The sequence below is a fragment of the Megalobrama amblycephala genome, linkage group LG7 (assembly GCF_018812025.1).
Source record: "Megalobrama amblycephala isolate DHTTF-2021 linkage group LG7, ASM1881202v1, whole genome shotgun sequence".
In the NCBI taxonomy this organism is placed as follows: domain Eukaryota; kingdom Metazoa; phylum Chordata; class Actinopteri; order Cypriniformes; family Xenocyprididae; genus Megalobrama; species Megalobrama amblycephala.
Genome location: NC_063050.1, coordinates 50576113 through 50598737, shown reverse-complemented (window position 1 = coordinate 50598737; position 22625 = coordinate 50576113). Strand labels below are relative to the sequence as shown.

The following is a 22625-nucleotide window of genomic DNA, read 5'->3' as shown; positions in this document are numbered from 1 at the left end:
GTTAATGTTTTTACTGGCACAAGTGCTTTAACATGAATATGAGCTTCACATTTGTGCTTTTAAACCCTTCGGCCTACTTGCTGACATGATCATTTTTTCCCATCAGCCTTTCTTCGTGGACCATAACTGCAGGGCCACCACCTTCATAGACCCACGACTGCCACTTCAGAGCGCCCGACCCAGCAGCCTCCTCGCCCACCGCCAGCACCTCAGCCGCCAGCGCAGCCACAGCGCAGGGGAGGTGAGCCTTCACACGCCCACAAGAGGCCTCCTCCAATCAGACGCTTCAGATTAGAATTCAAGCTCCACCCACATGGTTTGCACCAAGCATCATTGCAAAGGGAATTTGAACAGAAATCTAACCTTTTTAGATTTAAACTTTTGCATATGAAAAATAGGGAAAAATAAATAAATAAATAAAAAAAAAAAGAGGGAAAAAATACAAAAAAATATAAATGAGCATATTAGAATGATTTCTGAAGGATCATGTGACACTGAAGACTTAAAATTGAATGCTTAAAATTCAGCTTTACCATCACAGGAATAGATTACATTTTAAAATATATTCAAATAGAAAGATAGTTATTTTAAATTGATAACATTTAACAATATTACTGTTTTTACTGTGTGTTTGATCAAATAAATGCAGACTAGATGAGTATCAGCATAATAACTTTTGATTTAAGCATAATAAGCCTTTATTAAACCAATAATAACATGCTAAGCATGTGTGGGACAGTAATCAGATATTCTAATGAAAATATCTTTAGTTTTTCCTTATAAAATATTCTCATCAGGTTTCTCATTAGGGAATCTGATCTTCTGTCACATCGTGGCCGTGTGGAGAACAGATCGCCCTCTCAGGCCTCTTTAGATATGCTGATTAATTTCACAGCATCGGCCTCCGCTGTGTCCCAGCATGCAGCGGTGTCATTTTCACATCAGTCCACCCACAGTCTCTTGTGTGAGTGCGTTTGTCAGTGGGCCATATGTGGATGCATGTAAACATATTGTGTCTAAATATTATTCCACTAATCTTTAAATCCTCTGTGTTTTCATAACATAAAAATGCAAATGAGCCCACTTAATTAAAAAGTCCCTCTGCTTATATAAACACCCAGGGAATAAAGGCCAGGGAAAGTTTTACAATCCACTCAGCTTGAGCAAAAGAGCTGTCAGATCTTTAGTCACAGGGCCCGTAATGAAGCTTTCATCTTTAAAGTCCACTCGCTAGGGAGCAAATATCTGGTGAATTATGCAAAAGCAACTGAAGCCTAAGTAATTTGATTTGCAGTTACAGATATGTCTAATCATCTGTTTTTTTGTGTTTTTTTTTACTATATATATATATATATATATATATATATATATATATATATATATATATATATATATATATATATATATATATATATATATATATATATATAATATTAAATGGAAACCCTGCAATATTTGCATACGGTATTTATGCAGTAAACTAGTGTTTTCTTGTGTGACGTCCTGTGGATGTGAGGTACATAGTGGTCACTTCCTGTTTTGTTTGTGCTGCAGGTGGGCGATGACCCTCGGCATGCTGGACCCGCTGTACTGCCACGCCCCTCAAACACCTTCACAACCAATCGCAACCAGTGTCAAGATTTAGTTCCTGTTGGTGAGTCAGTGTATCAGAAAGTGTTTAGACTAGTGCTGTCAATCGATTTAAAATGAACTAATTAATCACAAATTTTTCTCTCTTAAATGTTATGATTTAACATGTTAAATTTACAAAAAAAAAACGCTAAGATTTAACACACTTTCCCCGCCCCAAACCTGTAGGTTGTAGGTTATCTGTAATTCATACAGTTGATTGATGATGAATTTGATGCAGGACAACAGCTCACTGCATGTTGAAGCCTATATAATGCAGTCAGAAAGACCCTAAAATTCAAGATATGGGGGCAAAAATGCCCGTTTGAGTTTTTGTCTCATTTTAGATCATATGAGTTGAGCAATATCACACAAGTGCTCCATATATAATGAGTGCACATGCAATACTGATCAGTAAATGAGAAGTTAATATTGTGTTATTTTAGACACAATACTGTCTGTTCTTTTCAAATTTGCAAGACAAAGCAGAACTGTTCATCTCCACACAATACACAGCAGTGTTTTTATTTCTGAATCCATGTTCTGAACAAACTGAGTGAAATGATTCAATGATTCAGTGCAGCGCTGTCCAGGCCGATCAGTGTATGACATCAAAGTACAGTGAGAGCAATTCAAAAGCAAACATAGCCGTCTGCTCTCTAACCGCTCTCGTGGTACTTTGATGTTATACACCGGTCTGTGTAGCGTTGCTTCAAGTCCAACAAGCCTGAAGAGAACCATTTACTTCACTTCTGAATGAATCAGCCGTTTGAATGAATCGAATGAATGACTTAATATTTAAGACATTTACCGCCACCTACTGGCAGTTTTAGTTTGTTATTTAGAGTCTAATTTTATTTAAAAAAAAAAAAAAAAATCATATTTCCATATTAATTTAAAGGATTAGTCCACTTTTAAATAAACTTTTCCTGATAATTTACTCACCCCCATGTCATCCAAGATGTTCATGTCTTTCTTTCTTCAGTCGAAAAGAAATTAAAGTTTTTGATGAAAACATTCCAGGATTATTCTCCTTATAGTGGACTTCAATGGGCACCAAACAGTTGAAGGTCAAAATTAGTTTCATTGCAGCTTCAAATTGTTCAACACGATCCCAGATGAGAAATAAGGGTCTTATCTAGAGAAACCATTGTTCATTTTCTAAAAAAAAATTGAAAATTATATAAGTTTTAACCTTAAATGCTCATCTTGAACTAACTCTCTTCTTCTTCTCTTCTATTTGAATTCCAGCAGTGTTAAGCGTAATACATTTAATGCATTTAAGATTAAAACTTATATAATTTTCAATTTTCTTTTAGAAAATGAGAAAGAAAATTTAGAAATTTTGACCTTCAACTGTTTGGTGCCCATTGAAGTCCACTATAAGGAGAATAATCCTGGAATGTTTTCATCAAAAACTTTAATTTCTTTTCAACTGAAGAAAGAAAGACATGAACATCTTGGATGACATGGGGGTGAGTAAATTATCAGGAAAAGTTATTTAAAAGTGGACTAATTCTTTAAGAAAAGGTATAGTTTACCCAAAAATGAAAATTCAGTCATACTCAACCTCATGGTCCAAAAGTTCATAATAAATTCTGTTGAATCAAAATATTTCTTTCTGAAGCTACTTTTTGTAATGACTATTCAACGCTTTACACAATAATGACATTATCTTTTGGGGGTAATTTCTCAGCCAAAATTGATGTGTGATTTAAATTGTGTTTATTAAATTAATATTAAACTGATATTTTTCTATTGTTAGAAAATTTTTTCTCCAAATTAATGTAGAAACAACATAAAGACAGTATATTTTAAATATTTGATCGAACAGGTAGGAAATATCCAGAATCAAAGCAGTTATCAAACACTTCACAGTCTTCACTGCATAATTTAGATTAAAATATAGATTAATTTTGATTAAAACTACAAAAGTTACTCAATTAAGAGCAGTGAGTGATGTTCTTTTTCTTTTGTTCTTTGATTGACATAAATGACAGCAGCAGGTTTATTAGGCTGCTGTCACTTTAAGAGTTTACGCACATGACACACATCCGATGTCCTCACAACTCTGTATGTTCATTTAAGACTTTATTTAAATCATTTAAGACTGTGCTTACGAGGATACTCGACAAAACTGGTATTTTGGCATAATTTTGTGTGTTTTTGTCCGTTCAAGCACGAAAGAGAACTCAGTGCTGTACTAGAGCGCTGTCTGAAGCGGCTTTCTGTGTGTGTGAATCGTGTGTTTATCACACAGACAGGAGATTCACAGACGCGCGCCGGTACAATGAGTTTTCTTTTGTGTCTTGTTGCGCTTGAATGGTTTAAAAGCATTTGCACGAATAAGAGCGTGATCATATAATGTAATGCTAGGATGATGAAAAAACGGATGCTGTTAATTGCATTAAATATTTTTAACACGTTAAACTGAATTTTGACAGCACTAGTTTAGACAAAACTAGATTTGTTCATTTTGTAATATCCTTCATAAAGCATTGTTTTATAAAAATGTGGTGTTATAACTTTTGAATCAACTTCATTTGACATTTCACAAGTTGCTTTGTTCCTCTCTTCATAGCCTATAATGATAAAATAGTGGCATTTTTGCGGCAGCCGAACATATTTGAGATCCTTCAGGAGAGGCAGCCTGAGCTCATTAGGAATCACTCACTCAGGTGAGACTCAAAGAAATATTACAAAACAAAGTCTTGAGATATTGATTATGAAAATGTTGCCATTTCTAATCCACAGGGAGAAGGTGCAGTTTATTCGTAATGAAGGAGCTTCGGGTTTAGCTCGCCTCTCCAGCGATGCAGACTTGGTGATTTTACTCAGGTACTTTCTGCAAAAATGGTGTAAGAAAATATGAAATAATAATACGTTTTGAAGACCTCTAAATTATCAACATAATCAAAACATTGCTGAGAAACCTGTTCTGTGTTTGCCTCCAAACGTAAACAATCTCTTTTTCTTTCTGTAGCCTGTTTGAAGAGGAAGTGATGTCGTATGTGCCACCTCATGCCTTACTGCACCCCAGCTACTGTCAATCACCACGAGGGTCTCCGGTCTCCTCCCCTCAGAACTCCCCTGGTCGGTTCCTCACGGTCTCATTTAAAAAACTTTTACTATTAATACTATTTAAATTTTTAAAAAATGATTTGATATCTTACATTACTTTAAGAGATGCTGTTTCTGGTCCTACCCATCCTTCCACAGCATTGCTTTGGTTTGGTTGTAGAGCTTGACTTCAGTCCACCAGATTTCCTGGGTACTTTTTGAGTTAGCTGCCAATGCCGTCAAATCCGCTATTTGGGATTTGTTGTGTGGTTGGAGTTCAGGGTTTTTGTCTAATCCGTGCAGGCTGCTCTTTAACCGTCATACTGACACTCTGATTTTCACAAGTCTGTTTGGAGTGTGGCGGACATCACGCTGCCAGAGGGAATCATGCTCTAACTCACTGTGATCTGACTTTAGTCACCGATGACACTCAGGGATTACACTGACCGCTGGATACAGCTTCTGCTGACTCTACAGTGCTTTATATTCTCGATTAGAAATCATTCGGATTCCTTTTAACCTTCTATCCAGCCATCCATCCATCCATTAATATATGTAAAGAGATATAATCAATCCTTCTATCCAACCACTGTGGTTGGATGGATGGATGGATGGATGGATGGATTATATCTCTTTAGATATAATAATGAACAAGGGATGGATGGATGGATGGATAATACAGTGGATGGATGGATAGACTGCATTGTATTATACATCTCTATTTTCCTGTATCATCCATCCATCAATCCATCCATCCATCCATCCATCCATCCTTTCATCCATCCATCCATCTATGCACTGTATCATCCATCCATCCATCCATCCATCCATCCATCCATCTATCTATCCATTCATCTGCCCACTGTATCTGTATCCATCCATTCACTGTCATCCATCAATCCATCCATCCATCCATCCATCCATCCATCCATCCATCCATCCATCCATCCATCCATCCATCTGCACTGTATCATCCATCCATCATCCATCCATCCATCCACTGTATCATCCATCCATCCATCCATCCATGCACTGTATCATCCATCCATCCATCCATCCATGCACTGTATCATCCATCCATCCATCCATCCATCCATCCATCCATCCACTGTATCATCCATCCATCCATCCACTGTATCATCCATCCATCCACTGTATCATCCATCCATCCATGCACTGTATCATCCATCCATCCATCCATCCATCCATCCATCCATCCATCCATCCATCCATCCATCCATCCATCATCATCCATCCATCCATGCACTGTATCATCCATCCATCCATCCATCCATCCATCCACTGTATCATCCATCCATCCATCCATCCATCCACTGTATCATCCATCCATCCATCCATCCATCCACTGTATCATCCATCCATCCATCCATCCATCCATCCATCCATCCACTGTATCATCCATCCATCCACCCACTGTATCATCCATCCATCCATCCATCCATCCACCCACTGTATCATTCATTCATTCATCCATCCATCCATCCATCCACTGTATCATTGGACATTTTTATTGCTCAGAGATGGCTCTTTTTTTTATCTCAGAAGATATAATGGCCATCAGATTTGACAAATAAAGCCTGAATTTTTCCACATAATCTATACATTTTCTACACATTTATCTATGTTTGCTAACCAGCTGATTTTGGTTCTTGTCAGAGTCACTTTTCTCACCAAACTCTCTCATAACTCTGATCTCTCAGGTACACAGCGAGCCAACGCTCGGGCCCCTGCGCCGTACAAGCGGGACTTTGAAGCCAAACTTCGGAATTTCTATCGCAAACTGGAGACGAAAGGCTACGGACAGGGTCCAGGCAAAGTCAAGTAAGCATCTGTAAGGTACTCTGAGGTCTTGTTTAATAACACATTTTCACTTTCATGCTCACCTTTTATGCTCGTTTTAGGTTGATAATCCGCAGAGATCATCTACTGGAGGACGCCTTCAATCAGATCATGTGCTACTCTCGCAAAGATCTACAGAGAAGTAAACTCTACGTCAGTTTTGTTGGAGAAGAGGGGTAAGTGTTGCCACATCTTAACCAGACTTTACACTAAAAGATATTTATATAAAATATACATATGGAATTATCTCTCCATAAGCCTCCCCAAAGCCTATATTAACACGTTTGTTTATTTTTGCTCCCGTTCAGACTGGACTACAGCGGCCCATCACGAGAGTTTTTCTTTCTGGTGTCACGGGAGCTTTTTAACCCTTACTACGGCCTGTTTGAGTATTCGGCCAATGACACCTACACCGTCCAGATCAGCCCCATGTCTGCCTTCGTTGACAACCATCATGAGTGGTGAGTGACATTTTTCTCTTATATTATGTCTTTTCTTACAGTTTTATTACACATGTGAAGCTTCAATGCACATCCAATATTAAAAGCAAGATTTAGAAAGATGTCTTCCGATAGACCACACTTGCACAGATGTATCCCAGTGTTTTTTAATCATGTTCTGTTGTCAGGTTTCGGTTTAGTGGCCGTATTCTGGGTCTCGCTCTTATCCATCAGTACCTGCTGGATGCTTTCTTCACACGTCCCTTCTACAAAGGCCTACTGCGAATGTGAGTGGCAAAGAACATTTCTGATACATTTTTGGGTAAATATTTTAGTACATAGAACAAAAAGTAAAAATCCCCTTCAAAAAGCTGGTTACAATTTTTTTGCTATAAAAGCATGTTATTTGAATGTGATCTTATTAGTATTTGTAGAATAAAAAATACTAACACAAAACTAATTAAAAATATTGGTTTAAAAAATAATGTTTAAATTTTATAACCATGTGGACATTGTGGTTCTGACTATAACCTTTAGCATCAAATATGTTGCTGCTCTGGTAGTACTTACACCATCTACAACGTCACCAAGACTCGCCCCAATCGGCCTGACAGCAGTGAAAAGTATGAATGGCTCATAACCTCTTAAAAGTGTCTTATATTGTTGGAATCCTTGGCTCAAGACAGACAAGATGCCCTGAATTCGCTCATCTGGTTGTCAGTAGTTATCAAAAAAAAGTTGACATTTCGAATCTCTGTCTCTAAGGGCCGCCAAAACATTCGAAGTGGGTGGAGCCACTTTTACTAAAATGGCTATAACTCGTGAACGGAATGAGATATTTCCACCAAACTCAGCACAGCTCATTCTTTGGTCGCGTGAAAAAGAATGCATCGATTGGCCACTTGGTGGTGCTATAACATGAAAAAAACATGAAAATGGCTATAACTACTTCACCATTAGTCCGATCAACTTGAAAATTGGCATGCAGTGTCTTCATCCAAGGTGCTATGACTGTTTATGAGGACATTGACGCATCTCAAAAAACATTTCCGCCATCGGCCAATGAAATTTGAGCAGCTATCAGACATGGTTAACAGAGGCCGATCGGAACGAAACTTGCTGGGCCTGTTTGTCTCCCGGCACTAAAGGACTGTGAGAAATTCGAAAAAAATCAGCCACCAGGGGGCACCTTCGCATTTTTCACATGCATAAAGGATCGTATATTGCGCGATTTTTTACACACACCCATGAAATTCGTACCACATGGTAGAGCTCCTTTTTCTGAGCAACTTTGCCTCTAGGAATGCTGCTGTCAATTGAATCGTTCATTAAATATTGGAGATTATTTCAAAAACCAACTTTGGTGAACTAGTCCTAGGTTTTTGGCTCAACCTCGATAACTGTTAAAAAGCTTCAAAAACCATGTATTTCCTATGGTAAATTGCCTGTATTTACTGTAAATGGTCTTTTCCATCTATGATCTAAGTGGTTACAGGCTTGCTAAATAAAACATAATACCTTTTTATGCACGTGCTTAAATACCTTAAACCGCTTAAACCCCAATAATTGCTGCTCGCAGCTATATTTAATATTATTTTTAAAATGAATATTAGTAATTAATGTTGTTATAATTATTGTTATAATATATATCAATATTAATTAAGAATATTTAATAAATTTAATGAACATATTTAACCAATGCAAACGTAAATATAAAATTTCTTTACTAAATTCAACAGGTGCTTGAACTAGACTTATGATCTTCTGTATGATTACTTAGATCACAAGCATTATTTCATGTTTGTTGCTACCTGTGTTTGCAGTCCGTGTGATCTGAGTGATCTGGAGTATCTTGATGAGGAGTTTCATCAGAGTCTCCAGTGGATGAAGGACAATGACATAGAAGATATGCTGGACCTGACCTTCACCGTCAACGAAGAGGTGTTCGGACAGGTCAGTGTGTGACTATAAACTGAATGTGTGTGAGCTTGCACAACTTCTGGCTATTGTCTCACAGAAGCATTTGTGTGTGTGTGTGTGTTAGATCACAGAGCGTGAGCTGAAGCCTGGCGGTGCCAATATTCCTGTGTCAGAGAAGAATAAGAAGGAGTACATCGAGCGCATGGTGAAGTGGCGTATAGAGCGGGGTGTCGTCCAACAGACGGAGAGTCTCGTGCGAGGATTTTATGAGGTGCTGAAATCGAATCAACACTCCGGATGCTTTCCGTCACTGATCGTTATTTTAGAACATGACATGAACATGCCACTTCTGCCATGTGGAGATGCCCTGAGATTTCCCAGAACGCATTTTTATTGAATTTCTGTTTGATAGATTTGGATCATTGTACAGTTTTGGTTGGAAATGCTTTCACTCACTTCAGTACATTATCGATCAATAGTTTGGGGTCAGTAAATTAATATTTTGTTTAAAGAAATTAATACTTTTATTCAGAAAGGTTGCATTATTTTGATCAAGTGTGACAGTAAAGACTTTTACATTGTTACAAAAAGTTCAAATTGTTGTTTTGAACATTCTGTTCATCAAAAAATCCTGAAAAAAAAACCATTGTATAAAGGTTCCCTCAAAAATATTAAGCTGTTTTCAACATTGTCAATAATCAGAAATGTGTCTTGAGCAGCAAATCATCATATTAGAATGATTTCTGAAGGATCATGTGACACTGAAGACTGGAGTAATGATGCTGAAAATTCAGCTTTGATCACAGGAATAAATTACATTTTACGATAAAATAGAAAACACTTATTTTAAATTGTAAAAAGATTTCACAATATTACTGTTTTTACTGTATTATTAATCAAATAAATGCAGCTTTGGTGAGCAAAAAAGCCTCAATTTAAAAACATTAAAAAAATCTTACTGATTACTGACCCCAAATTTTGTATTTAAAGAAATCCTGTAAAATTCACAAATGTGCTCATGCCAATCTTTCTTTAACATAACTGGCAATATGTTAAGAGTTAAATGTATTAAATATTGTTAGTTAATATTATTTAATAATATTAAATTTAACACTATATTAAGAGTTAAATGTATTAAATACTGTCAGTTAATATTATTTAATAATAAATGTGGTAATATATTAAGAGTTAAATGTATTAAACATTGTTAGTTAATATTATGTAATAATATTTAATTTGGCAATATGTTAAGAGTTAAATGTATTAAATATTGTTAGTTAATATTATGTAATAATATTAAATTTGGCAATATGTTAAGAGTTAAATGTATTAAATATTGTTAGTTAATATTATTTAATATTAAATTTGGCAATATATTAAGAGTTAAATGTATTAAATATTGTTAGTTAATATTATGTAATAATATTAAATTTGGCAATATGTTAAGAGTTAAATGTATTAAATATTGTTAGTTAATATTAGTTAATAATATTAAATTTAACACTATATTAAGAGTTAAATGTATTAAATACTGTCAGTTAATTTTATTTAATAATAAATGTGGCAATATATTAAGAGTTAAATGTATTAAATATTGTTAGTTAATATTATGTAATAATATTAAATTTGGCAATATGTTAAGAGTTAAATGTATTAAATATTGTTAGTTAATATTAGTTAATATTAAATTTGGCAATATGTTAAGAGTTAAATGTATTAAATATTGTTAGTTAATATTAGTTAATATTAAATTTGGCAATATGTTAAGAGTTAAATGTATTAAATATTGTTAGTTAATATTATTTAATAATATTAAATTTAACACTATATTAAGAGTTAAATGTATTAAATACTGTCAGTTGATTTTATTTAATAATAAATGTGGCAATATATTAAGAGTTAAATGTATTAAACATTGTTAGTTAATATTATGTAATAATATTAAATTTGGCAATATGTTAAGAGTTAAATGTATTAAATATTGTTAGTTAATATTATTTAATATTAAATTTGGCAATATGTTAAGAGTTAAATGTATTAAACATTGTTAGTTAATATTATTTAATAATATTATATTTGGCAATATATTAAGAGTTAAATGTATTAAATATTGTTAGTTAATATTATGTAATAATATTAAATTTGGCAATATGTTAAGAGTTAAATGTATTAAATATTGTTTGTTAATATTATTTAATAATATTACAGTTGGCAATATATTAAGAGTTAAATGCAATAAATATATATATATTTAATATTATTTACTAATATGAAATTTGGCAATATATTAAATGTATTAAATATTGTTAGTTAATATTATTTAATATTAAATTTGGCAATATGTTAAGAGTTAAATGTATTAAACATTGTTAGTTAATATTATGTAATAATATTAAATTTGGCAATATGTTAAGAGTTAAATGTATTAAATATTGTTAGTTAATATTATTTAATATTAAATTTGGCAATATATTAAGAGTTAAATGTATTAAATATTGTTAGTTAATATTATGTAATAATATTAAATTTGGCAATATGTTAAGAGTTAAATGTATTAAATATTGTTAGTTAATATTAGTTAATATTAAATTTGGCAATATGTTAAGAGTTAAATGTATTAAATATTGTTAGATAATATTATTTAATAATGTTAAATTTAAAAATACCAATTAACATTACATAAAAAGGTATTTTAATATAAGTAGTGTTATGACTACATCAAATCTTGATTTTAAAGGTTATAGTCATGACCACATCATATCCACATATTATGTCATAATAATCTCATGATTTTTAAAAGGTCAGCTTTTAAATGTCACTGTCGTTAATCAAATGATGTTAGCTTTTCATTAAAATGTCTTCAGTAAGCCGGATCATTATATGATCAACTTAAACGAGCAGGTACAGAAATAAAAAAATCGATCATTATTTACTCTATTTAATTTGTTGTTAATTTGTTGTTGATTTTTTTTTTTCCTGTGGAACATGAAAAAGTCATTTTTAAAGACTCTTCTTACAGATTTTTCTCTCTTAATTCTAAAATTCGTCAGTTCTGCTGTTACTGGTTCTTGTTACCTTAAATTATCATCACTGACAAACGAACAAGTCAGCCAGTGAGGAATGAAAATTTATTTTTAAAATCCTAAATTATTTAGTGTGACCTTGAATGAAATGGGAAAGAAGATGAATTAATTAATAGAGCTCAGTAGGTTTAATGTATGATTGATGAGTTTCATTTCTGAACTGCACAATGTCCGATGAAATGAACTGCTACTTTTTTTATATAGTGTAAATAAAATATAACGCTATTTTCACTTAGTGTAAATAGCCGCTGCCATGATATCTTTATCGTTACAGTTATTGTCCTGGGTGTGAACGGGCCTTTACCCAATGAGTGTTTCAGAAAATCAAGAATTTCACATCATATTTCATAGAGTTGGCACTGAGCTTGCAGCAGATGTGTTATGATCCGTATGTCTGTGAAGGTTGTAGATGCGCGGCTGGTGTCGGTGTTTGACGCGCGAGAGCTGGAGCTGGTGATCGCCGGAACGGCAGAGATCGATCTGGGAGATTGGAGGAACAACACTGAGTACAGAGGAGGTAATAAATGATTACTATATCTATGATATTACCGTCATGGTAGTGTCCAGAACTATGGTAAAACATAGTGAGACCGTGGTATCAGTTTCTGATTTATTGCTGTAATATTATCCGCATGATAGACTGTGAGCTTCCACAGTGTTTATCATCCATACAGGTCACATTTTGAGTTTATTGGTTTTCCCTCCAGGTTACCATGACAACCACATCGTGATTCGCTGGTTCTGGGCGGCAGTGGAGCGATTCAACAATGAGCAGAGACTCAGATTGCTCCAGGTGAGTGTTGGAAGAGAAATGTGAGCTCTTTTAATAAGACGGTGTACATACTCGACCCCGTGGCTGAATTGTCTCTGTTGTCTCAGTTTGTGACCGGGACGTCCAGTATCCCGTACGAAGGCTTCGCCGCCCTCAGGGGCAGCAACGGACCGCGTCGCTTCTGTGTAGAGAAATGGGGGAAAATCTCGTCTCTGCCCAGGTGATCTGCTTCTCTACACTAGATCCTGTTTATAAAAGTTTGAAGGGGCCTTTATGACCCCATGAAATCATGTCTAGTCCATGTCCGTCTATAGACTACTTAAACTTAACTAAATTAATTTATATTTAACCCTCATAGTCTCCACATTACCCTTTACACTCATGGTCTCATTGTGTGTGTGTGTATGTATGTGTATATATATATATATATATATATATATATATATATATATATATATATATATATATATATACACACACACACAAATGATATATCATTTTTTTTAAACTGCACATTTATGCCATGTTTTTTATATATATATATATATATTTATATATACACTACCGTTCAAAAGTTTGGGATCAGTAATATTTTTAATATTTTTAAAAGAAGTTTTGTCTGCTCACCAAGATTGCATTTATTTAATTAAAAATACAGTAAAAACAGTAATATTGTGAAATATTATTACAATTTAAAATAACTGTTTTCTATTGGAATAGAATATAAAATGTAATTTATTTCTGTGTTGGAAAAGCTGAATTTTCAGCATCATTACGTCACATGATCCTTCAGAAATCACTCTAATATGCTGATCTGCTGCTCAAGAAACATTTATTATTATTATTATCAATGTTAAAAACAGTTATACAGTGTACTTTTTTTTCCAGGATTCCTTGATGAATAGAAAGTTCAAAAGAACAGCATTTATTTGAAATACAAAGCTTTTGTAAAAAAATTTTTTATTTTTTTGAGAAGAATTTAAAGAAATTAATTTTTTTTTTTCAGGAAGGATGCATTAAATTGATCAAAAGTGACAGTAAAGACATTTAAAATGTAACAAAAGATTATATTTCAAATAAACGCTGTTCTTTTGAACTTTCTATTCATCAAAGAATCCTGAAAAAAAATATTGTACACAAATAATTTGTACATCTGTACAAAAGACTGGAGTAATGATGCTGAAAATTCAGCTTTGCATCACAAGAATAAATTACATTTTCAAATATTTTCAAATAGAAAACAGTTATTTTAAATTGTAATAATATTTCACAATATTACTGATTTTACTGTATTTTTAATTAAATAAATGCAGTGTTGGTGAGCAGACGAAACTTCTTTTAAAGACATTAAAAATCTTACCGATCCCAAACTTTTGAACGGTAGTGTATATATATACTTTAATGATGATCTAAATTAAATATGTTTCTGGATATTGATCTAGGTGTTAGAGGCAGAATTCTGCCATCTGCTGGTTAGAATAAAACCTGTAGGAACATTTTCAGAAATAAAGTGTTTTGACCATATACTGTATCCAGCAGAGGGCCATAGACATCCATTCATTTTTCTGGATGTGGCTAACTGCTCCTATCACAACTTTTTTTGATATATTTTGTGAAATATATATATTTAAACATTCTAAAATACATTAAAAACAGTATTTTTGTGAAAGGTTGTGAACTTTTTTTGTTGTAGTTTGAGGTGTTTTGCAGCCTGTTTTTGCAATAATGCCACATAAATTTGCAAAAATATAACTAAAATGGCACTAAAAAAATATGTTATATTGTATTCACAAATTATTTATTTAAATAAACCAAATGTAAAAAAAAAATAATAAAAATAACTAATGTTAAAATAAGAAATTATTTAAAAATATGTAAATAATAGCAACAAGCAGAAATGAACAGGAGTTTTATGTGTGTGTGCATGTGCTTGTGTGTGTGCATGCGAGTGCGTGTTTGCATAAGTGTGTGTGTATGTGTTTGTGTTAGGCCTCACCCTTTTATATCTGTATTTGTGGCTGATTTTGTTTGTCAAATTCTATACAAATGCCATCTGTTGCAGTCACACCTGTTTGTGTGTGTGTGTGTGTGTGTGTGTGTGACACATCAGGACACAAATTTGTATAATGACATGGGTATGACATAGTTATTACAAGAAGAGGGTGACTTATGAGGACATTACCCCCATTTCCCCATTTTTCAAAAGGCTTATAAATCAAGCAGAATGAGTTTTTGTGAGAAAGTAAAAATGTGCACAGTTTCCTGTGATGGGTAGGTTTAGGTGTAGGGGTAGTGTAGGGCGATAGAAAACACAGTTTGTACAGTATAAAAACCATTATGCCTATGGAATGTCCCCACAATTCACAAAAACGAACGTGTGTGTGTGTGTGTGTGTGTGTGTGTGTGTGTGTGTGTGTGTGTGTGTGTGTGTGTTGAATATGTGATCTAGTACCAGGCCTTCATTTCTGTCTGAAAATGTTCAAATTTATGCCGGATTTACTGATTTTATTGAAAAATGAAAGATAAAAACTCTTATTTTTTTTGCTGTTTCCCATTCATTTTCAAAGACCATGAGTGTGACTTTTTTACATACCTTCAGTACATCTGAATCAAGCCCAGTTTTTGTTTGTTTAGATAGATAATGTAACAAAAGTCACAAAGTTTCACATATTACTGTTTTCTAGTTGAATATATCTTAAAGTGTAATTTATTCCTGTGATCAAAGCTGAATTTTCAGCATCATTACTCCAGTCTTCAGTGTCACATGATCCTTCAGAAATCATTTTAATATGATGATTTGCTGCTCTATATATATATATACACGAGTATATAAATAAACAAAGATATATATTATATATTATATATTATTATAAATTATACATATTAAAAATAGAATTAAAATTATATATAATTAAATTTTTTTGCCATCGATGTCATTGCTTATGTGATCCACAAGATGGCACAATCTGGCAATTCATAATACAGTCACTCAAAAATTGTGGATGTCATCATATATGATCAGAGAATGAACTGTGTGTTTATTTGTCCTTGTAGGGCTCACACATGTTTCAACCGTCTGGACCTCCCCCCGTATCCCTCCTTCTCCATGCTGTACGAGAAGATGCTGACGGCAGTGGAGGAGACCAGCACTTTCGGTTTGGAGTGAATGTTGACCTTTGCGCTCTGAGCCGATCAAATACATTCCCGCAACATGTCTAGAAGAGCAAAGGAAGTAACAGACACCAGAAGCACTTAGACGTATATTTTGTACACCGTATCACTTAAAAATACTTCCTCGGAAACGCGCAGAACTGATAGAAGTTCGGATGTTCTCTGAATGTTTCCCAGATGCAAACGTGATTTTTTTTTTTTTTTTTTTTTTTTTTTTTGTTCCGTCTGTGTGGCGTCACAGCAAAAACTGATCGGCTCTGGATGCATTGAGGAGGATGTGACCAGCCAAATGCAAAGCTGAGTTACTTAAATGAGGAACAAAACAAACCCAAAGGACTTTGATATTCTCACTCTTTTTATCTGTAAAAAAAAAACAAAGAAAAAAAAAAGACTTTTTTACGGAGCATCAAAATGCAGCGTGAATGAACAAATATAGTGTTGTGAGCTTTTCCAGACGTCTCAGATCGCCTCAAGCAAGACACATGACAGCGCTGCCCTGTATATTGAATTGAAATGTGTGTTCTCTCTTCTTTTTATCATATTTATACACGAGTCCATGTCACATGTTTGGTTTGAAAGCGTATTCTGTCCAGCTGTCGTGTCAGATTTGTGACACTTTTGAATGAATTTGGTTGTGCATGTGCTCTCACACGCAACGTTTTCAAAGGGCATGTTATACTGACGCACTACAACATCATGAATGTGACCACTAAATGATAGAAAAATGATGATTTTATGACCTTCTGGCCTTTCCGTTGTCCTCAGATAACACTGTTTTATTTCTGATGACATTTTGAAAGAGAGAATGGTCACACATACCCACTCAACAAGTCAACATGAATTTAAAACTGACCCAAAATGGCTTATTTCATGATGACTTTATTATTATTTCCATATCCTCATATAGCTTTAGTTTACATGAATGTTTGCTGATGTCAACGCAGCTTTCTTGAATGTTTTCCCCCCTTTTCCTTTTCATTTTTGTACTCGCTACTCTCGAGTCTGACCGTGTTTTCTTGTATGATTTGCAACTGGAATATCAAGCCCACAAAAAACCATATCGATACATTCCAGACCTTTCCGTTTGCGTTCACTCAACCCAGCCTTTTATGAAACACTGCCGTGGCTGAGGAACGCTGGATTGTACTCTAGTTCTGAATGTTTTGTAACCTGAATTTTTGTGTAAGAAATTAATATCGCTTCCAGTGAAAACTGGCGTAGTTGAAACTGCCATGAGGTCCATCACATTTTGGAATAGCAACAGAAGAAAAATACAAGCATATCCTCTTTGTCAATTCAATTTTGGCTGGCTAGGTCATTAATACAAACCAGATAGATTTTTGTTTTTTGTATTAAGGCTTTTTGCGGTGATATTTGTGCTGAATGTACCAAAGGTTTAGGGCTGCCGTAGACTGTCCCTACCCCACTTCTGTCTATGTTTTATTAGAAATTTTATTAAAACAAATATTAAAAGACAAATCTTTTTAATCACCCAATTTTTCCTCCTAATTTGACTTTTTAGAGTAGTTTTTTTCACAATGCTGTTTTACACCTAAATATAAAGGAGCTATAAAATGTGTCCTCACTTCTGCTTTTTATTGTTGTTTGAAGATGAAAATGCATTGCTGATGTGGATGCAGTATGTCTAATGTATGGTTTATCATCAGGCGACGTAATGGGATAGTTCAGCCAAAAATTACATTTCTGTCCTTTATTCACCCTCGTGTCTTATGACTTAGAAAATCAAATCCAGCGTTCCTAGGAAGAAAGAACATCATGTGGATTAAGACTTGAGGGTGAGTAAACAATGTCAGACTTTACATTTTTCGGCGAACTGTTCCTTTAAGGGTATGTTCACACTTGTTATCCAGTTCTCTTGGTTTGTTTTGGTCCGAATCAACAAAATTATACATTTAGTCCTGGTTCGCTTAGCGTTCACACTGTCATTTTAACACTACACCGGATGTTGTCACTTGCATCACAACAGCTAAAAGCTGTCTACACTGTACGCGACCAAAGACAAGACGCGTCACTCCTATCGTTTTGAATGAAAGAAAGTGCAACGCGCCTTCTAATAAGAGCCAATAAGAGTCATCGCGTCACTGCAGCGGCAGTTAGAATCACTGGTTTCTATAGAAACAGACGCTTAGGACTGCGCATGCACATTAGCATGATAAAAGACTATAGAATAACACAAGACGTGTCACTCGTATTGTTTTGAATGGGAGAAAATGTAATACGCGCAATATGGCGGAATAATTAAGTAATTATTAAGTATAATAATTAGTCCCGCCTTCTAAATCAGAGCCAATCGCCGACTGGTAAAGTCATCGCGTCACATCAGCGGCCGTTAGAATCACCGGTTTCTATAGAAACAGTCAGACGCGCGCCTCCGAAGAGACGAGCATTTAGGTCTGCGCATGCGCATTAGCTTGATCCAGCCTGAAAAATAGTTTTTTTTTTTTTTTTTTTTTTTTTTTTTTTTTGTCATGATTGGAGCGTTTAGAAACTAAATTTATGAGCCGGTTGTTGTTGTTAGATTTCATTGGTGATTTCAAATATGGAATTTAATTGTAAGGTTGGCGAACAGTTTTGGAGAATTTGATGTTTCCCCATTCAAAGAGATTGCATGATGCCCAGGATGCCCGAGAGGCGTTTCAAAGATGGCCGCCGAGTGAAATTACTTGTCTTAAAGGGACTTTGGCTTGATCCAGCCTGAAAAATACAGTTTTTTTTTTTTTTTTTTGTTATGATTCGAGCGTTTAGAAACACAATTTATGGGACAGTTGTTGTCAGATTTCATTGGTGATGTCAAATATGAAAGCTTGGCAAACAGCTTTGGAAAATTTGATGTTTCCCCATTCAAAGAGATCGGAGCTGCACTTGCATTCCCCAGAGGCGTTTCAAAGATGGCCGAAGTGAAATGACTTGTCTTAAAGGGACTTTGACGCGGCAAAGCACCCGTTGCAAAGCATTTGTCCTTTGTGTTGGGCTAAATGTGCTCGTTGTGTGTGTCATAGTGGTATTTTTATTTTTATTTTTTTTTTTTTTAGCAGGAGAGGCTAGCAATAGCAAACTAGCCTTGAAAGCATAAGATCCCACCCTCCCTTCAGAGCGTCTCCAAAGCCGCCACTCCTTCAAAACACATGAGTCTGTGTTAAATTGTGTCTCAAAGCACATAACATTACAATAATAATGAACGTCAACAACTTACAGAGCTCTTACTTGTACCACCTGACTGCTGCAGAATCATTTTGGCATTAATAGTGTTGACATAGAAACACATTAATCCGAGTCTGAGGACATCGTCACGGGTTGCCATCTCGTAATTGCGGTTATGACACGTATACAACGCAGCATAAGCTTGTTGTTTTGGTTCAGGAGGAACAGTGAAATGTGGATGCTGTTTGTTTGTGGCGCTCGGTGACTGTCTACAACTCTGCATAGCCTTACTGTTATCGCGTTGCATCGCGCCGCAACAGCTAAAAGCTGTCTACACTGAACGCGACAAACTGAACGTTGCAAAGCACTTTGACTATGTCAGAAATAGAACGGGGAATCCATTTACTGTCGGGAATTTCCGTGCCGAATCCAGTGTAGACCGTATCACGGATTATAATGGGTTCTATTGTGTTTTGATGCATTGCGTCGCGCCGCTTGCGTCTGGTTACGCTGATGATGTCTGCGCGAGCATGTGCGTGGAGGAATGGAAATACATTTTGACAGGCAGGTAGGAGATCATATCATTGCATTCAGACCGATTGAACTGACATTTTTTGGTCCTGAGAAATCCACATAAGATATATATTTAATATTTAGACCACATCTATTATTGATTGCTATCGGGATGAAGAGAGTTTTAACCCGTATAACAAAAAGTGTTCCTTTGTTGAACACAAAGATCTGCAGCAAGGAGACATGGTTCTGACACCTGTACTGAAGTGTAATGGGCAACATATGGATCATATGACGAGAAAAAATAGGTATCCTTGAGCATTCTGTCCTTTTTAGGGTCGCATGTCCGTGTTATGTTCATATTTAGTCTAACTGCACCAAAAAGGTGGTCCGCTTGTTGGGTGCACACCAAGGTTCACACTTATTCAAATGAACTGCATCAACAAAGAATCACACCAGAATTTTTTTTAATCGAACCAAATCTGCCAAGTGTGAACACATCCTAAATGTATCCTGCCTTCCTAAAGACCAGAGGCTTCAGACTGAGATCAGACTCCAGCTTTCTGCTGGTGTTCATTAAAAGAAAGCTGCTGCTTTTGACTTTATGTACAACTTCAATTTTGCACCGTTCACATGCTCTGAAATGAGTGACTGTTGACTGGATAACAGCTTTCAGAGCTCCACATGGGTTTTCTCTTTTTTTGTTTCAGCAAAGATGATTGTATAAAGCTGTTTATCTCACAGAAAATGACTGAGTCTTCATTTCATACTGTTTCTCTGTGTGTGTGTGTGTTGTTGATTGCATATTGCATGTTGATTTTGTGTTGTTGATTGCATATTCAGTAAAAATTTTTAGTAAAAATGCAATAATTTTAGTCAAACTGAAAAGTATAAACCATATCAAAATGTTATTTTATTTTTATTTCCATGCATTTTCTTTCTTTTTCTTTTATTATTTCTTTCTTTTTTGAAAATTCTGTCTTTTAACCCATTTAAATGCTAATTTTGCCAGCTAAGTGGACATTTATATGCGAAGGAAACTACATAATGGAAAAAATGGCTCAGTTTGTCTTCAAGACCCAAAAGAATGCTGAAAAAATATAAATACATTAAAGTAACGCAATTATGAGAAAATGAGATTTTCAAAGTTTTTGAATCGGCTACTTAATTGAGCCTTGCTTTGATTTGGTTAATCAAAATATGATTTATGATAAATAGTTGTAACTTATTTCCTTTTATAGAGCTTTTCTCGCAGAAAGGTAATTAAACACATACAGCAGCCATGCTAAAATATTCATATATAATCAAAACGACAACAACAGCAACATGAACATACTTGTTTCAGATCTATAAGCATTTTAAAGAAACCAAAATTAATAAATCCCTCAACATGATGCATGCATGTCCATTTGTGAACAGCAGATGGCAGACCACACTTATGGTTTAATTTCAGACGGTCTCCTACCAAAACAACATTAAAGACTGTCAAATGTCCATCCAATCTGAAATGTTTATTAACCTCTGAATCTTACTTAGTGACCTCAGAACCGTGTTATAATACACTGCACAGAAGATGCACAATACTGTCAGATTTCAGGCAGATTTTCTGACAATATGGCAGTCGGTTAGAAGAATGAAAATAGATGCTAATTAGCACCTTCCACTGCAAAGCGCACACATCCACAACTGCGAGAGATGCGAGTCTTTGCTGCATGAAAGAGCGTGTTGATGCGCGGCGCTAGAAATGCTCTCGCCGTACAATCACACGGGCCTTGATTGCCGGTTGTGTGACTCCGGGCCCACCGCCTCTGTTCAATGAGGCAGTATTTTCAGGGTCCCTTAGAAACCTATTTCAGCTGTTTTATCTGTTCAGTAGTGCTTTGCTGACACTACCCATAAACCCTTGTGCTTTTAGTGTGACATGGACCATGCACTGTTTGTGTGTGTGTGTGTGTATGTATGTGTGTAAACTGAGTGGGGGTGACCCTGCTGTAACAGCTGGTGTGTAGGATCCCATGGGATGTGATAAACTCATCCAATATATAATAATAAATCAGGAAGGTTACTCTTTTTTTTTCTTCTTTTTGGACAAAATACTACGGTAAATGCAATCATTGGTATTGGATGCATCAGGCATGTGCACACAGATTCACAATAATGGACGATTTTTTTCACTTGCCATTCCGTGCACTCTAATATCTCACAAATGTGCACGTGCAGATGCACACGCACAGACACACGGACATATTGAGTTATTGACCTTGAGGGAGTAAAAAAGCTCAAAGATTCCCTGCGAATCATTTTGGTCACGAGAATGTGCATATGGTATATCTTCCCCTGGGTTGAGGAAATGAGAAATCAAGACATTGAAAATCAAGATACTGAAGAGGATAAAATGTAATATTTAAAAAATCAGCCATTGAAAAACCTACATTGGTCAACTACAGATCAAAATGTTGTCAAAGACATGTCTTTTTAGTCAATCTAGATCTTGTCGTACTTGTACAATGTATTAACATTAAAAGACCAGAAGGCACCATGGTATTACTATGTTTATGGATGCCTTGCAAATGAGTACTGTGGCAGTATCATAATAATACTATGGCACCAAAATTATTTAGAGTATTTAATCCAAAGAATAGGCTTGAGAACAGGATATATGGTGGTCTATCGTGGCACATGTTCAAAAAACTGTGGTAATACCATGGTAGTATAGTGGTCACCATGATTTTCCCAAGTAAGCCATGTTCCTGGATCAACATATTTAGTAGATTCTGGAACAACATTCCTGTTTGAAAAATTTAGTCCTAACCCTACCCATGAGTTATCCTTAAAATCACAGGGAAATGATAGGTGAATAACACTGATGTAGCACCAAACCCTGGTTGTAAGCCTAAACTTGACATAAACTGTGAACATGTTCACTGTACTATAGTACAAGTGATAGTGTATTATGGACAATAATACTCTGGACAAGGACTGCAGGCCTATAGTATATAAAAATGAGAAGTACAA

The 22625-nt window shown here is 35.0% G+C and overlaps 1 protein-coding gene across 1 annotated transcript in view; it reads left to right on the top strand.

Moving 5' to 3' along the window:
* hecw2b (HECT, C2 and WW domain containing E3 ubiquitin protein ligase 2b) overlaps nucleotides 1-17426 on the top strand; it is a 71714-nt gene extending 54288 nt beyond the window's left edge. The window contains exons 16-30 of the mRNA XM_048197989.1: nucleotides 107-241; nucleotides 1555-1654; nucleotides 4211-4307; nucleotides 4384-4467; nucleotides 4613-4722; nucleotides 6411-6531; nucleotides 6612-6725; nucleotides 6858-7010; nucleotides 7178-7276; nucleotides 8813-8942; nucleotides 9034-9180; nucleotides 12395-12509; nucleotides 12700-12785; nucleotides 12872-12984; nucleotides 15819-17426. Coding sequence (XP_048053946.1) covers nucleotides 107-241; nucleotides 1555-1654; nucleotides 4211-4307; nucleotides 4384-4467; nucleotides 4613-4722; nucleotides 6411-6531; nucleotides 6612-6725; nucleotides 6858-7010; nucleotides 7178-7276; nucleotides 8813-8942; nucleotides 9034-9180; nucleotides 12395-12509; nucleotides 12700-12785; nucleotides 12872-12984; nucleotides 15819-15930 — 1716 coding nt within the window. The 3' untranslated portion in view covers nucleotides 15931-17426. The remainder of the gene's footprint in view (nucleotides 1-106; nucleotides 242-1554; nucleotides 1655-4210; nucleotides 4308-4383; nucleotides 4468-4612; nucleotides 4723-6410; nucleotides 6532-6611; nucleotides 6726-6857; nucleotides 7011-7177; nucleotides 7277-8812; nucleotides 8943-9033; nucleotides 9181-12394; nucleotides 12510-12699; nucleotides 12786-12871; nucleotides 12985-15818) is intronic.
* The last annotated feature ends 5199 nt before the right edge of the window (nucleotides 17427-22625 follow it).